Source organism: Rhinolophus ferrumequinum, chromosome 8, assembly GCF_004115265.2.
Source record: "Rhinolophus ferrumequinum isolate MPI-CBG mRhiFer1 chromosome 8, mRhiFer1_v1.p, whole genome shotgun sequence".
Lineage (NCBI taxonomy): Eukaryota > Metazoa > Chordata > Mammalia > Chiroptera > Rhinolophidae > Rhinolophus > Rhinolophus ferrumequinum.
This window is the reverse complement of record NC_046291.1, coordinates 66735255-66750345: the sequence shown is the minus strand read 5'-3', so window position 1 is coordinate 66750345 and position 15091 is coordinate 66735255. Positions and strand designations below refer to the sequence as shown.

The 15091-nt window shown below is 32.8% G+C and overlaps 1 protein-coding gene across 3 annotated transcripts in view; it reads left to right on the top strand.

Annotated features, from left to right (window-relative positions):
- The window catches only part of GALNT13 (polypeptide N-acetylgalactosaminyltransferase 13), a 465175-nt gene that overhangs the window by 423753 nt on the left and 26331 nt on the right, over positions 1-15091 (top strand). For all 3 annotated transcript variants that reach the window (XM_033112248.1, XM_033112249.1, XM_033112247.1), the window contains exon 9: positions 876-974. In XM_033112248.1, the coding sequence (XP_032968139.1) occupies positions 876-974 (99 nt within the window). The remainder of the gene's footprint in view (positions 1-875; positions 975-15091) is intronic.

The following is a 15091-nucleotide window of genomic DNA, read 5'->3' as shown; positions in this document are numbered from 1 at the left end:
TTGGTGTTAAGATTAAGGAGAATGATTCAAAACATTCCATGTACTAGAAAGTGTTTTCTTCTTTTTTGTTTTGCGTTTGTTTATACATGATTTAGTAATTTCAGCATTTTTAAACTCAATGCATGGGTTTTGTAATTACACTTGGCTCAAATATGTATTAACTTTAGGTTAATTATGGGACTAATGCAGTGTTTGAGTGTAAACCAAAAATCTTATGTTTGCAGTTGGCAGTTTAATCTTGCTCCGGAGGAATTTTTAATGTGAAATCACCACTTAGCATTGTAATAGGTTTTCTTAGGGTCAACTGCTTTCCATCAAATTTGACATTAGGAATGAAAAAAGATGCATGGATGTGTTTTAGTTACAGAAAGAAATGATGTAATTAATTTTTGTTAATATACAAAATGGAACATATAGTAATGAAGAACTCTATAAAAACATAAATTTGAGTATTTAACCAATTTGTTTCTATTCCTTTGCATATGGTACTATAGGAAGTTCAAGAATGGATTGGTTATTTGAGTGGAATTTGGAAACTGTTCTAATTTTAAAAGGATTTTGGGAAGAATTCCTAATTTATAATATGTTGATGTTTCTTTCTTCTCTACTGCTGTGCTATAAACAAGGAGTGCCTCTTGATTAGATGCTAATAAGAATGCCAGTGATGTTCACGTTTACTTCAATAGGAGTTTAGAAACTTATACAGATCTGAAAATATAAAAAGGAAAAAATATTATTTAAAGCAATGTGTTCTTCTTAGAGAAATTTCCTTACAAACATCTATCATTTTGTTTTCAATATATGCTTTAATAATATCAGAAAGATTTTCTGGCTTCTACCACCATCTGACTTGTGTTTTTGTGTGTTTCCTTTAGATAAGAAATGTGGAAACCAATCAATGTTTAGACAACATGGGCCGCAAGGAAAATGAAAAAGTCGGCATATTCAACTGTCATGGCATGGGAGGAAATCAGGTAAACTCTCCTTTTTTTAAATCAGCTTCTTTGTTTTTTTCCGGGGGGGATGGATATTGTTGTTAAGACTATCAATAACAATAAAGTGCCAATAACAATAAAGTCTTGGTTTAGCAAATTAATGGGATTCAAATCAAGGACTAATTAGGCTATTTTATCATCCCCAGTTTCTTAAGAATGCACTACAGAATTTAACAAAAAGAGCAACATTTTCAATAAGCCTAGAGTTAATGAGGATAACCAAATACTTTAGACCCATCTCATTTTACCATGTATGAGCAAATGAGGACTACATTTTTTTGTTATTAATTGAATGATATAAAATAATCCCTCAAGAACTACAGTGTTTTCCCAATGGTGATAATTCTATATTCCTTTGTAAATGTTTATGTGTATCATGTTTTCCCTGAGTTTCCGAGGTTCTATAAAATCTTAAAAGGTGTGGATAAGTACATCTGTCACATTCTTGCTTTGGCTATCTGAAGATGTCCTTTGGACCAGGTAAAAAGTTGTATTTATACAAGATTGATAACTGACTATAGACCTAGGAAAGATAGACCTTTTTGCATGTGACAGTCCAATTATCAGAGACCTATCAGACTGTAACAAGGTTTTGTGTACGCTCTGTAAGTATTAGAAACTGGCTTTTCAAGGTGGGCCATATGGAGTCTCCTTAGCTGTGAGTCTTTGGGTGGAGCAACCCTGCTGCCATGGCCACTTTGAGAAGTAGAATTTGGAATTCATGGAGTTTATAACAAAGCAGAGCTTGAGATAGCTAATCCTCTGTAGATAAGTTGTTTGCAAAAATCGAGGAGAAGAATACCAGTGAGTTCTTTATCTACTGTGTTAGAGTGAACTGAGGAAGCAAAAGTTATTCTATCTAGCCAATGTTCTGGTTATATTTGTGATGCACCTGGATGTGTCAAGAATCCAATGAGAAAAAAGTAATAGCCCTGTTAACTTTTGGCACCATACTTCAAATAGGGCTTGTGTGATTCAATAGACAACATTAAAAGGTAATTTCTCCCTTTAAAAAACTTATTAAAATCCTAACTAATGTTCCAACTTTTCAATTTAAGCAAGAAAACATTTAAATCAAAATTTCTAAATTACAGCATGAAAAATGACCTTATGAAAGAATATTATGAAAAACAGTAACATAGGCAGAACGATGATAGAGCATTCAAAAATTGTCCAGTTTATTATATTGATTCCCAATGAACGTGAGAGGCCTCTACTACCAAAACCCAATGGAGCCCCGATGAATTCAGCTGGAAATGACAAAAAGCCTAACTGTCAGAGGACTAAATGTGTGGGGTTTAATTTTTTTCACATAATAAGAAATCGGAAGGTAGTCAGCTGTTGACATTCGTGCAGGTTCTCAATGATTCCATTAAAAAACCAAACACTTTCTCTTAACATTCTTTAGTCTTTAAAGTTAGCTTTTCTCACCAGCTGGTCACAAGAGAGCTGCTGAAACTCCAGACATCATGTTGACTTTCAAGGTGGGAAGAAGGCAGGTAGAGAAGAGCTGCAATCGCCAAGTCTGTCTTATTATGAGGAAACACGAAAGACTTGATAGTAGCTCAGTACATGTCTATGTGTGTCTCGTTGGCCAGAAATGCATTATTTGAATACCCTTAGCACAACAGGACTAAATATTTCACCTCACACTCACAGGTGACTGCTCCTCATAGTTTATGTATCATGGGTATTGAAGGGATATTTAGAAGTGTCTCCTGTAATGTGTTTCAATAGCTTATGAAAAAAAAAATCAACTGATAATCTGAACTATGATGACTCACAAAATTCAAAAAGAGAAACACTATTTATGAAATCACTCTAACACAGATGAAAATGAGGGAGGGAGATACCCTAGATGATTTGTCCTCAAGAATTGAGTTGCCATGGTTAGTGTTAGGATAATCAGTCATGTGCCTGTCTTTGTCTAAATGACATGAAATTCTTCTGTCATAAATGTTTAAAATTATATTATTCATTTGCAAGTTTTCAAATACCCAAAAATAAGCTATTCCCTTGTACTGTAAACTTCTTATTGTCAGGGACTATATCTTACTCCTCTCTTCATCCCTGGCACTTGGCAGAGTGCTTGGGACATGGTAGGCACCTAATATAAATAATAGGTAAACAGAATAAAGAATTCACGATCAGAACAGTGCATTTATACCTTAGTACTACGTAGACATAGCCAAAAAATTTCTGCTGTTGTTGACGTCACCAACCTCAGGGAAAGAAACAATAAGTAAAAAACTCATACCTACATATATTCTAATGTCTCTACATTATCAACTTAATGACAAGGTAGAAATTAAAACCAATATTTTTCCATCTACCTGATTCCTTATTCACGTCTACAAATATATGTACAACAATCTTTACTGGAGCCCTTTTTGTTAAAACACAAACAGTGGAAACAACTATATAGTCATCAAGAAGGGATATTTAAATAAATCATGGAGTATCCATAATATACAATACAACATAGCCACCCGACTTACTGAAAGAGGTCTATATGCATTGTCATCAAAAATTGAAAAGAGGGTAAAAAAAGTCCAGAGTACAACTTACTTTGTATGATATCATTTATGAAAAATATGTCTGAACATTTTTCTTTGTGTAGTGTCTATAATATCTTTATTTATATAAATGCTATGTAATCTAATATATATATATGTGTATATATATGTATATATGTGTGTGCTATATAATCTAATATATATGTCTGTATATATGTATATGCATATATATATATATATATATATATATATATATATATATATATAAAATGTAAATTACCTCTGGTGAGAAGACTGAGTTGGTATAGGAAATTTTACTTTTTACACCACACTTTTTGTATATATGCATTCATTTCATAATTAAACAGAAATGGAGAAAAATGGACTGTTATAATAAAAGAACATCATTTTATAACATTGCTTTAACCTGATTAATTGGGTAACTTATGGTAAGTTACTTAATATTTTTGAGCTTTCATATTCTATTTGAAAAATGGATAAAATATTTTCCCCAATTTTTTTTTCTCTAAAGATTAGTAAAATTTGCAAAACAACTAACATTAGCCTGGCGTACACTAGACCCTCAGTGCTCATTCGTCTATGGCCATTAATTATTCTCTTTATGTTCTTTTTTTTTTAATTAAAGTTTATTGGGGTGACAATTGTTAGTAAAGTTACATAGATTTCAGATGTACAATTCTGTAATACATCATCTATGTATCACATTGTGTGTTCACCACCCAGAGCCAGTTCTCCTTCCATCACCATATCTTTGACCTCGTTTACCCTCTTCCACAACCCTCCTCCCTCCTTACCCTCTGGTAACCACTAAACTATTGTCTATGTCTATGCATTTTTGTTTCTTCATTTGTTTGTCTTGTTCTTTTGTTGTTTTTCAGCTTTATATACCATATATCAGTGAAATCATATGGTTCTCAACTTTTTCTGTCTGACTTATTTTGCTTAGCATAATAATCTCAAGATCCACCCAAGTTGTTGCAAATGGTTCTATTTCATGTTTTTTATGGCAGAATAGTATTCCATTGTGTACATATATCACAACTTCTTTATCCATTCATCTATCGAAGGACACTTTGGTTGTTTCCATGTCTTGGCCACTGAATAAAGCTGCAGTGAACATTGGAGCACACATGTCTTTATGGATAAAAGCTTTCAGTTTTTTGAGGTAGATACTCAAAGAGGAATTGCTGGGTCATATGGTAATTCTGTTCTTAATTTTTTGAGGAACCTCTACACTGCCTTCCATAGCGGCTACACCAATTTGCATTCCCACCAACAGTGTATGAAGGTTCCGTTTCTCCACAGCCTCTCCAACACTTGTTACTATTTGTCTTGATGATAGCCATTCTAACTGGGGTGAGGTGATATCTCATTGTGGTTTTTATTTGCATTTCTCTGATGACTAGTGATGTTGGGCATGTTTTCATATGTCTATTGGTCATTTGTTTGTCCTCTTTGGAGAAATGTCTCTTCAGATCCTCCTCCCATTTTTTAATTGGATTGTTAGTTGTTTTGTTGTTGAGTTGCACAGGTTCCTTATATATTTTAGATATTAGCCCCTTATCAGAGGCATTGTTTGCAAAAAATTTTCTCCCATTTGATTGGTTGCCTCTTTATTTTGTCGATGGTTTCTTTTGCTGTGTAGAAGCTTTTAAGTTTGATATAATCCCATTCATTTATTTTAGCCTTCATCTCCCTTGCCGTTGGAGTCAAATTCATAAAGTGCTCTTTGAACCCCAGGTCCATAAGTTTAGTACCTATGTTTTCTTCTATGCATTTTATTATTTCAGGTCTTATGTTTAGGTCTTTGATCCATTTTGAATTAATTTTGGTACATAGTGACAGATAGCAATATAGTTTCATTCTCTCTATGTTCTTAATTACGTATTTCTCTATTTACATCTATAAGAAAATATGAAATGTTCATTTAGTGACTAATGCCAATGACAAGATAAATGCACAACACTTCCCATGGTGTTGTTAAGCTTCCTAAAATGAACTTCCTCTCCTATTGTTTTAACAAATATACTGGGGGTGCCAAAAAATGTATACACATTTTAAGAGGTGTTATCTATGCTCAAGCAGTAATTCGCCGTAATCAGAAGTCTCTGGATACTGATGGTGACCACTTTGAGCTTCTTTTGTAATTGCAGAAGTCAAACATGCCTTGTATTCCTCTTTTGTTATTGTATATATTGAGTATTACAAGTAATACAGTTTTTCCCTTTCTTAAAATGTGTATATGTTTTTTTGCACCCTCTGTATATTATGAAAAAATTAACCCATTGCATAAAACCCTTTTATGATTCATACTTTTGGTAGAACTCAGTATTTCTAGGATGATTAATATTAGGAACATGTTTAAATTTTTACTTACTTTAAAAAAAGAGCAGATTTTAGGATTTTATTCTCAGACCTACCTTCCCTGTGCTTAATTGCTATTCTTTTATGTTACAATAGAAGCAGCATCTATTTTTATAGTTAGTTTTGAATTCTTAAAAGTATCCTTAATCCATAAAAATACTAAAGTTTCTCTCTCCTGATTGTACACAAAAGTCATAACAAATGTTAATGTTGTATTTTAGTATTTCCACTCAGTTACATTCTTAAAAATGGTGGTTCTTTATGTTTGGTGACAATTATACCTTCATAATTTCTCCTTGCACAGAAGTTTTTATTGTAATTTTTTTTTTTTCTTTAAAGTTCTGGAGATAATCAGGAAGAAACTTTTCAGCAGTTGTTGGAAATATTTTTCTTAGTATATTTTCCTTTCTTTTTCCCCAACAGCTGGTACAGGGCTTGGAATATGGTGGGTATCTAATAAAAACTAATCAAGTAAACAGATGAAAAAATACATGGAAGTTTTTATAGCAGAAATACTGTAAAAAAAAAAAAGGTGACAAGTAGAGAATTATTATTAAATCCAACACTTGATCATCTTGAGGTGCTCTTTTTAAAATCTTACTAATAAAACTCTTCTACCTCAAATAGCAATGACAAAATTAGACAGTCGATTTCCTACCTGTTTTAAAATGCTTTTTCACTAGCAAGTCATATCACGACAACCCTTAAACATTTTCAAAAGAATGAAAATAAAAGGAATTTGATTAAAACTTGAACACATGTTTTTAAAAGAGAAAGAAATAACTTACGATTTACTGGTACAATGTGTGTTACTATAAGTTATACGATTATGTTCTCTATACTTCTAAAAAGATGACATAGATTTCTGGAAGCATTTGCATGCCCCTTACAATGCTAATGACTCATATTTATATCTTCATCCCAAACCTCTCTTCTGAGCTCGAGAATCTATTGCCAATTAATTATAAGGAATCTCTACAGGCATCTCAAACTCAACTGTTTCCAAGTGTACTCATGTTTATTATAGTGCCTCTTCCTAGTTTAGCTATTAGTCCTACTAAATTAGTAAAACCTTAAAAAGAACAATTTGTCACTATATATTAAAAGTCATACTGTTTCATAAGCTTTGATCTATAAAATTTACTTCTAGACATTCTTCCTAAAGAAGTGAATATGGATGCTCACCAAATTTTAGCTATAAGGGTATTGATGAATCTGATCTATAACAGGTTCACACAATCATCCCTTTCACACAATCATCCAAAATTAAAACGCAACATAGACACTTCACTTTTGAAGTTTGATTGGTCACCAAATCCTGATATTTCTATGAAAACAATGTCCCTTGACTCCTACATTTCAGTCCTTTTACAACTAGGATCGCTATCTTTTTCTTAGCCTATATCTTCTTTCAAAACACCTCATTATTTTCATATGTCATATGGAATTCCATTGATACATTTCACATATGCTACATTAGAATTAAAATCTGATTAAAATCTCCAACAATTCTCCACTCCTTAAAGAATAAAGTCAAAATTTATTGGTTATGAGATACAAAGCCCCTCATAATTTTATTCCCATCTGGCTTTCCAGCCTGGTCTTCCTTGATGTTTTAATAATCCCTTCTACTCTAGAAATCTATCTGATAATTTTCCATTCCCTGCATACACCGTGTGTTTTCATACACCTACAGGTCACTGATACTGTTCTCTCTTACTGGCACTATTGCCCACATACTGCCCCACTCACAAATTTAAGACATACCCACTGTATGATACCCAACTAAATTAGCTTCTTGCTTGCTGCCTATTGGCTACCAACTTCTTAACCTAAGCAGGACACATTTTTAATGGATAAACTATAATTTATTGAATCAATCCCTTATTGTTTAACACACACTGTTATTTGTGAATTTTCGTTGTTATAGACCAAATTATAGATCAAAGATTATGCAACAGTATAAGGCTTTTAATGTAGTGACAAATTGTTCTTTTTAAGGTTTTACCAATTAAATAGGACTAATAGCTAATTTAGGACAAGGCACTATGATAAACATTTCATATATGTTACCCCTTTTTATTCGCACATGGTGTTATTCTCCTGATTTTACTCCTAAGTCTAATGGAAACCCATAGAGGATAGTATTTTTAAATGATTAAGATGGTAAAGCCAGTTTGACCCTACGTCTGGCTGACTCTATGCCAAATTTATATTCACTGTACTTTTATTGGTTCCCAACCACAGTGCCCCAGGATTGTAATCACAGTGGCCAACCCTAACTGGGTATTTTATTTTATTTGTTTTCATCTATGCCAATTTAGTATGGGAGAAACATTGTGCCTTATTTTAAATCATATTTCTAACATTACTAGTTCACTTAAGCATTTTTAAAACTGGCATCAATACTTTGTGAATTTCCTAGTCATGTTTTTGCTTGTGTTTCATTGGGGTTGAGGGGATTCTTTTTATCTTATCTACTTATAAAAATACTTTATTAAGTAGATTATTATCTTCTGTCACGTTGCAGATATTTTTCTAACTTGCCATTTTATTTATAACGTGTTTACATATACAGACTTTTAAATAGTTTATATATTCTAATACCTGTTTGCCTTTATTTTTTGTCTTTTTGATATAGAAGTACCATTCTTTTTAAATGAGATGCTTTTAAATGACATTTACGTTATTTTAAAGGAGCAACTACCAAAATTGGCAAATAGTCTTATTGGGCACATATTATGTGAACTCATATATTGGCACTAATTTTTAGTTAAAATTTATATAAGATATGTTTATACTTGGGTACAAATTAAATCAATATATTTATGAAGTAACCATTTCACTTTGATATCAAATATCAGTATACATTTTTTAAAAAGTCAGTGGTGTTTCCCTTTGAATTGCAGTACATCTTTAAGGCAAAAGAAGGGAAAAAGCAGCTTCTATACATATTGTACTCATTCCTTTGAAAAATAAAAAAATATAAAATGATGGAAAAATACTCACATTTTAGCAAATGCATTTATAATGTTTCTCTCTCTCCCTGGAGCCACTCATTTGGAGAGAGCTAGAAAGCACATGGAAGCATTCCATGCAATTTATTGCAGTAAGTGATTCAGATCCATTTTTCAAGGTAGCAAGCCTTTAGGGAAGCTTATGCTAACCATTTATTAAAACCTTGTTTTCTGCCAAGATAGAGAAGAGATCATTAGGTGTTATCTATATTTTCATACAGATGTCTCCTCTAAAACATGATTATTTATGCTTAAGAATAATCTGACCTCATGACACGTGTCTTACAAATTTTTGAGAGTACATAGATACTTGCTGTAGACCCTCTTCTAGAGAAAGCTTAATTATTTTAGCAGTGCATTCAAATGTACTCACAGATTGTAATGAATACATTCATTCAACACATATGTATTCATTTTAAAGTTTGCATTTTTATAAGTACTATAATTACTTAGAAACCATTTATACACGAATTTTGTCCCCTTTTAGTAGTTTGCATAATGGAATTAAAACTCACCAGGGATTTCACAAAGTAAATTTGCAAGTCAAAGGAAAGGGCTTATGAGGAAAGAAGGAACATGTACCATTCATTAAATGTTTAAATGAGTTGGATACAGGCAAGCTAGAAGAGTTATTTTAACTTCTACGGAATAGGAATTATTCTAAGAGCCTTTCGATCTCACTTATGTATGACTGGGAGGCCTTCTCTGGTCTTTGATTGGCTCATGCTCCTATCAAGAGACTGGAATATACTGAAGATGGAATGGTAACTTGGCTCAATCATTTACCCAACAAAACCTGGTTATCCTAGCCAGAACAGATATTCTGGAAGATGTTTGTTAGTCTATGATGTTAATAGAACAAAATATCCAAAGACGAACATTTCACATCGGCCCAGTTTTTCTGGGGATCAAGAGATATCTGTTAATCCAGAAGTCCATCAATCCAAGAGTTACTTTCCTTAAGTCTCAGTAGGCCCTGCTGTTATGGGATCAGTCCTGTGTCAACAAAGCCCATGGGAGATGGGTACAGGTCAGGGAGTCTATTTCCATGCTACTTAGTTTATTCTTGTTTCTTTACCTTTTATTTTCCTAGAAAAGCAATTTCTCAAATATACCTGTAAGAAAGCTCCAAAGTTATACCAGTTCCTGGGCTTCCATCCATTGTTTCAAACTGACTAATACACATCTATATTTGAATGAGCAAGTGTAGCCTCAAACTCATGGTATCCATAATTATATCTTTCATCCAAAGCTTTATTCATCCATGTTTTACATTTCTCCCTTATCTTTCATTACTTTCTGCCGTCCCCAAACTAGATACTTTCTATGTGTGATTTTTATCTATTTCTTCTTTTCTTTCATAAAAAATTTTACTTGCCAGTCTGGGCTTTGATTGCCTCAATAGTTTGATTGCTATGATAATTTTCAATATAGTTTCCCAATAGCTGCTGCCTGCCCCCATCTTCACTTCACTCACATTCAATAATGAAGTGCGGACTCCTTCCAACATATCACTCCAACTGGAAAAACAACAAAAAAAAAACTTTCTTAAGTTCCTGGTTTTTAGAAGATAAAATTAATATTCTTTACTAATCCAAGTTTTCCATAATCTGACCACTTCCTACCTTTGTAATTTTATCTCCTATTTATCACGTATACAAACGGTCAACTCCATCAACTCTATAGGGTATAGACTAAATAGATATATTTAAAAATTGTTATTATGATTTTTTATCTTATCTTGCCTTTTCTTATATCCACCTGGCATGACCTTTTTTAACTATGTAAATTCTAGTTTACATAGTCCATAATTTACATAGTTTACCTAGTTCCACTTTAAAACTTAATCTTCTTCATATAGTATTGTATGTTTTCTGCTTTTCAATCTGCATTGATATTTCCTTCTTCTGAACTCATTAATGCTTAAAAATTTTTCTCACTTGCTTTTACTTATATACTCTCTCTCAATATTTTTCTTACTCTTTAGCCCTCATGTTGTCATTCAGTGATGTATATTTATTCATAATAGCTCCAAAACTAAATTGTAAACTCTTCTTGAAAGCTATAATTTGTTATTTTCCTTTTTTATCCCCTACATTAATAAGTGCTTATTGTAAGAATGCATGAGTAAAAAAAAAAAAAAAAAAAAAAAAAAAAAAAAAAAAAAAAAAAAAAACATGCAAAAACTTCAAAGTTATTCAAGAATCTGTTATACTAAAAATAGTTTCAACATTTTTAGGAAACCACATAAAGGAAAATCCTTCTGGAGCATGAAATTGTTCCTATAGAAATGCCTAGTTTGGAGCTGCAGTAGGCTGAGAAATGACCCTCAAAGATGTCCACATCCTAATCCCTGGAACCTGTGGATGTTACCTTATGTGGCAAAAAGTGACTTTGCAATGTTATTAAATTGGAATATCTTGAGATAGGGTAATTATCTTGGATTATCAGGTTGGCCTGAAATGTAACCACATATATTTTTATAAGACGGAAGCAGAAGGAGAGATTTGACACATAGAGAAGAAGAAAAGACAGTGTGACTATGGAAGCAGAGAGAGGAGTGATGGGGCCACAAATGCAGGCAGCTGCCCTGACGCTGGAAGGGGCAGGGTCAGGTTCTCCCCTAGAGGCTCCAGAGGGAATGCTGACCTGCTGGTACCTGGATTTATACCCAGTGGAACTGATTTTGGACTTCTGGCCTCCAGAACTGTAAGAGAATAAGTTTCGGTTGCTTTAAGCCACCGAATTTGTGGTAATTTGTTTCAGCAGCCGCAGGAAATTAGTATAGGGACTCACAAAGAAAACTCCAGAAATAGTCTAGCTTAGTATTTATAAGAAATACACCCCTTTGGAAAAGAGATCTAAAATACCTTCCTCAAATTTGGAAACATATTATTTCATATTACATTTTGCTACTTCAAGAAATGGAGTGGTAGCTTTAAAAAAATGGTTTTAAATTACACTGTTTCCACAGTATATTTTAATTGTAGAAATTTGTTTTTAGAGATTCCATTTTGAGTTTTTGTAATTGTAGTAAATAAAATTGTCAATGAGCTCTAAATCTTATATTAACAAAAAATTTAAAATATAAAATAACTAAAAACGAATTCTTAAAATATTCAATGGTAAGATAATGGCCTCTTCAATTGATAGTTAATAAATTGTACACAAGAGTTTTAAAAATCATTTTAAATTGTTTTTCCCCAAATTTTAATTCAAGAACTACACAATTACAAACAACATTTTCTTTGTTCAAGTAAATTACATTATTATTTACTTTGAAAGCCTATCTGTTAAGCTTGGAGTTGATTAAAATCTGCAGAAACTTAAACTTATGATCCGATTCTGCCTAGTTTTGCCGGGGCAGTGTGTTTCCTGGCCTAGAAAGAAATGGCGAATATGTTGTTTTGCAATGCTTTTCTTTCCCTGGTAGGGAGTTACTCAGAGATTGTGAGATTTTTTTTTTCCTTAACATTTCCTAAAAACTGAGCATGGATATTGGCTGTTTCTTAGATTTATCTTTTCTTCAAAGTGTTATACAGTCTAACTATGTATTTCTGCAAAACAATAGTTAATATCTATCACATATATATATATGTTTAAAGTTATGGACAAATTGTCAATGCAAGTCAACCTAGAAAACACTTTTACTATTTTACTGCAAAGCATTTAAAATTAATTCCCTGAAATCCTACATTCATTTAAATAAGCTACAACTTTGGCTCTAAGCTTTGTAGATACAAATACAAAATTGGTTCTATGATTCATTGTGTCAATCATGTAAAAACAAACCAGCTTCAAAAAAGGTTCAATTATTCCTGGTGTGGAGATCATAAAAATTTCTACTGTGATTCCTAATGAAGAAAGTAGTAAATGGAAAAAGGGGTTATGGGAGCAACATGAAGGGACACCAGACTTAGAGGGGACAGCAGTCTCTAAGAAGACAACTTCGGAGGAAATAATGATGTTATCAAAGATGTCAGTGCATACAGTAGGACAAAAACATATATTCTGTTGATTAATCAATTATTTATAGTGTATCATCATATCAGTCCATGATCTAAAGATCTTAAAATTAAAGGCCAATAAGGCTTAAATTTTAAATCTCTTTGGGAAAATTCACATAAATTTGTATTCATTTTATTAATGGGATTAATATTTTGAAAAACATTGCTTAAAAAGTAAAATATCACATAAAGCAGAAAATTTAATACTGCCCTAGTTTAATAAAACCCCAACACACACACACACACACACACACACACACACACACACACCCCCCTCTTATCTCACACCACCAATAGAACTTTCCTTACTGAGAAGAGTAGACTGTTTACTGAAAAATTTACTACCGTGTTTCCCCAAAATAATACCTAGCTGGACAATCAGGTCTAATACATCTTTTGAAGCAAATATTACTATAAGACCTGGTCTTGTTTTACCGTAATATAAAATCAGGTCTTATATAATGTAAAACCAGGTCTTATAGTAATTTTTGCTCCAAAAGATGCATTAGAGCTGATTGTCAACTTAGGTCTTATTTTCAGAGAAACACAGTACAAGAAAAAGTTTTGCTACTAGCAGCAATAATCTGCTCCTTCAGCCCCCAGTTTATCTCCTCTGATGCACCTGTTACTTAGAGATGGACTCTAAGTTTTCTGCTAACTTTACCAAGATATAGGCTTTTCTCCATTACACTATTTAGTCCCAGTAGAACTTTTCTCCTCATTACTTTTTCAACCTTCTGAACCTTATTCCTTTCTCTACTTTATCTCCGTATGTTTTTGTCTTATACATAATTCTTCACAGGGCAGAGAAAGAGAGGAAGTTCTGGTCTCTTTCTCTTTTTACAGGGGCACTGATTTCATCATGAGGGCCCCACCTTCATGACTTCATCTAAACCCAATTACTTCCCATTAACCCCACCTCCTAGTACCGTCACATTGGCAGTGAGGCTTCAGCATATGAGTGGGGGGAGGGCGCAAGCATTCAGTCCAGAGCAGGGGCTTTATGGAAGGAAGTCCCTTATTCTTTCTGAGCCTCATCATCTAGTGATACTGTATGTAAATTGATACAGTTGAGCTAGATGTCCATCTGTTGTATCATTCTTAATCTCTTTTGCTACATAAGCAAAATCCAGATGATTGGCGAGATCTTTGGTCCAGGGACAGGGGGCTTGAATATAAAAATCTTGAATTTAGAAAAAATATTTAGAAAACAAATGTTTTTAGAAAATGTCATAGAAAAAATGTAAAAATTTTGAGCAACCTACCAGGCAACCAAAAACTGCTTTAAAGAAAAGAAAAAAGAAAAAAAGAAAAAAAAAATTAAGAATTCATTGAACATGACAGATGTGCCCAGTAATATATGGGCATGAAGACACATATAAAAATAGACTTACTGAAAACTCAGTCTTTTTTGTGTATAAGGAAGCTGCTGACATTGTGGTTAGTTATATGACATAGAGTCCTTCCCATGAGTACCCCTAAGAGAATTTCATACTGTACTGGGTATTAGGAAGAGCTGATTGTCTCCTGAGAAGCAGTGTGTTTTTTGTGTTTGTTTGTTTTTTGTCTTTTTCTTTCTTTTTTTCTTTCTTTCGTTCTTTCTCTTTTTTTTTTCTATCAAATACATGGCCCATACAAAGAAAATTAATAATCCCCTATTGACAATTATTTATATTAGCCTCATTCTTGGATTATTTTTATTACATCATGATTGTTTATGTGGATTTTTTCTTTCATTTCTTACCCATTACATATATTTATATTTATGTAATTTACATATATTGGTAAAATTTTGTTTAATTCCATTTCCACTTTCTTAACAAGATGAAATATAAATAAGTAAATGGGCACACAATCCCTATATTCAGTCTCAATGGGAATATAAAACAATGATTCTTGACAGGATATTTATACTGCAAGATGGGAGACATTCAGAATAATGTCAGAGAAGGACAGGAGTCCTTAGACTCCTTTAGAAGGAGTCCTTTAGAAGGAGTGGTTCTAAAATGCTTCCAAAGTTCTCAGTGAGCACAGAGAATGGAGTGTGTTCAAGGACAGTGAGGATACAGACCCAAATGGAGTGTCAGGCCTGGACTTGGGACAGTGGAAAATTAAGTTTTGTAAGTAGAGAAGCCACGCTTATAACAGAATGTGAATGTTAAGCAAGGGGA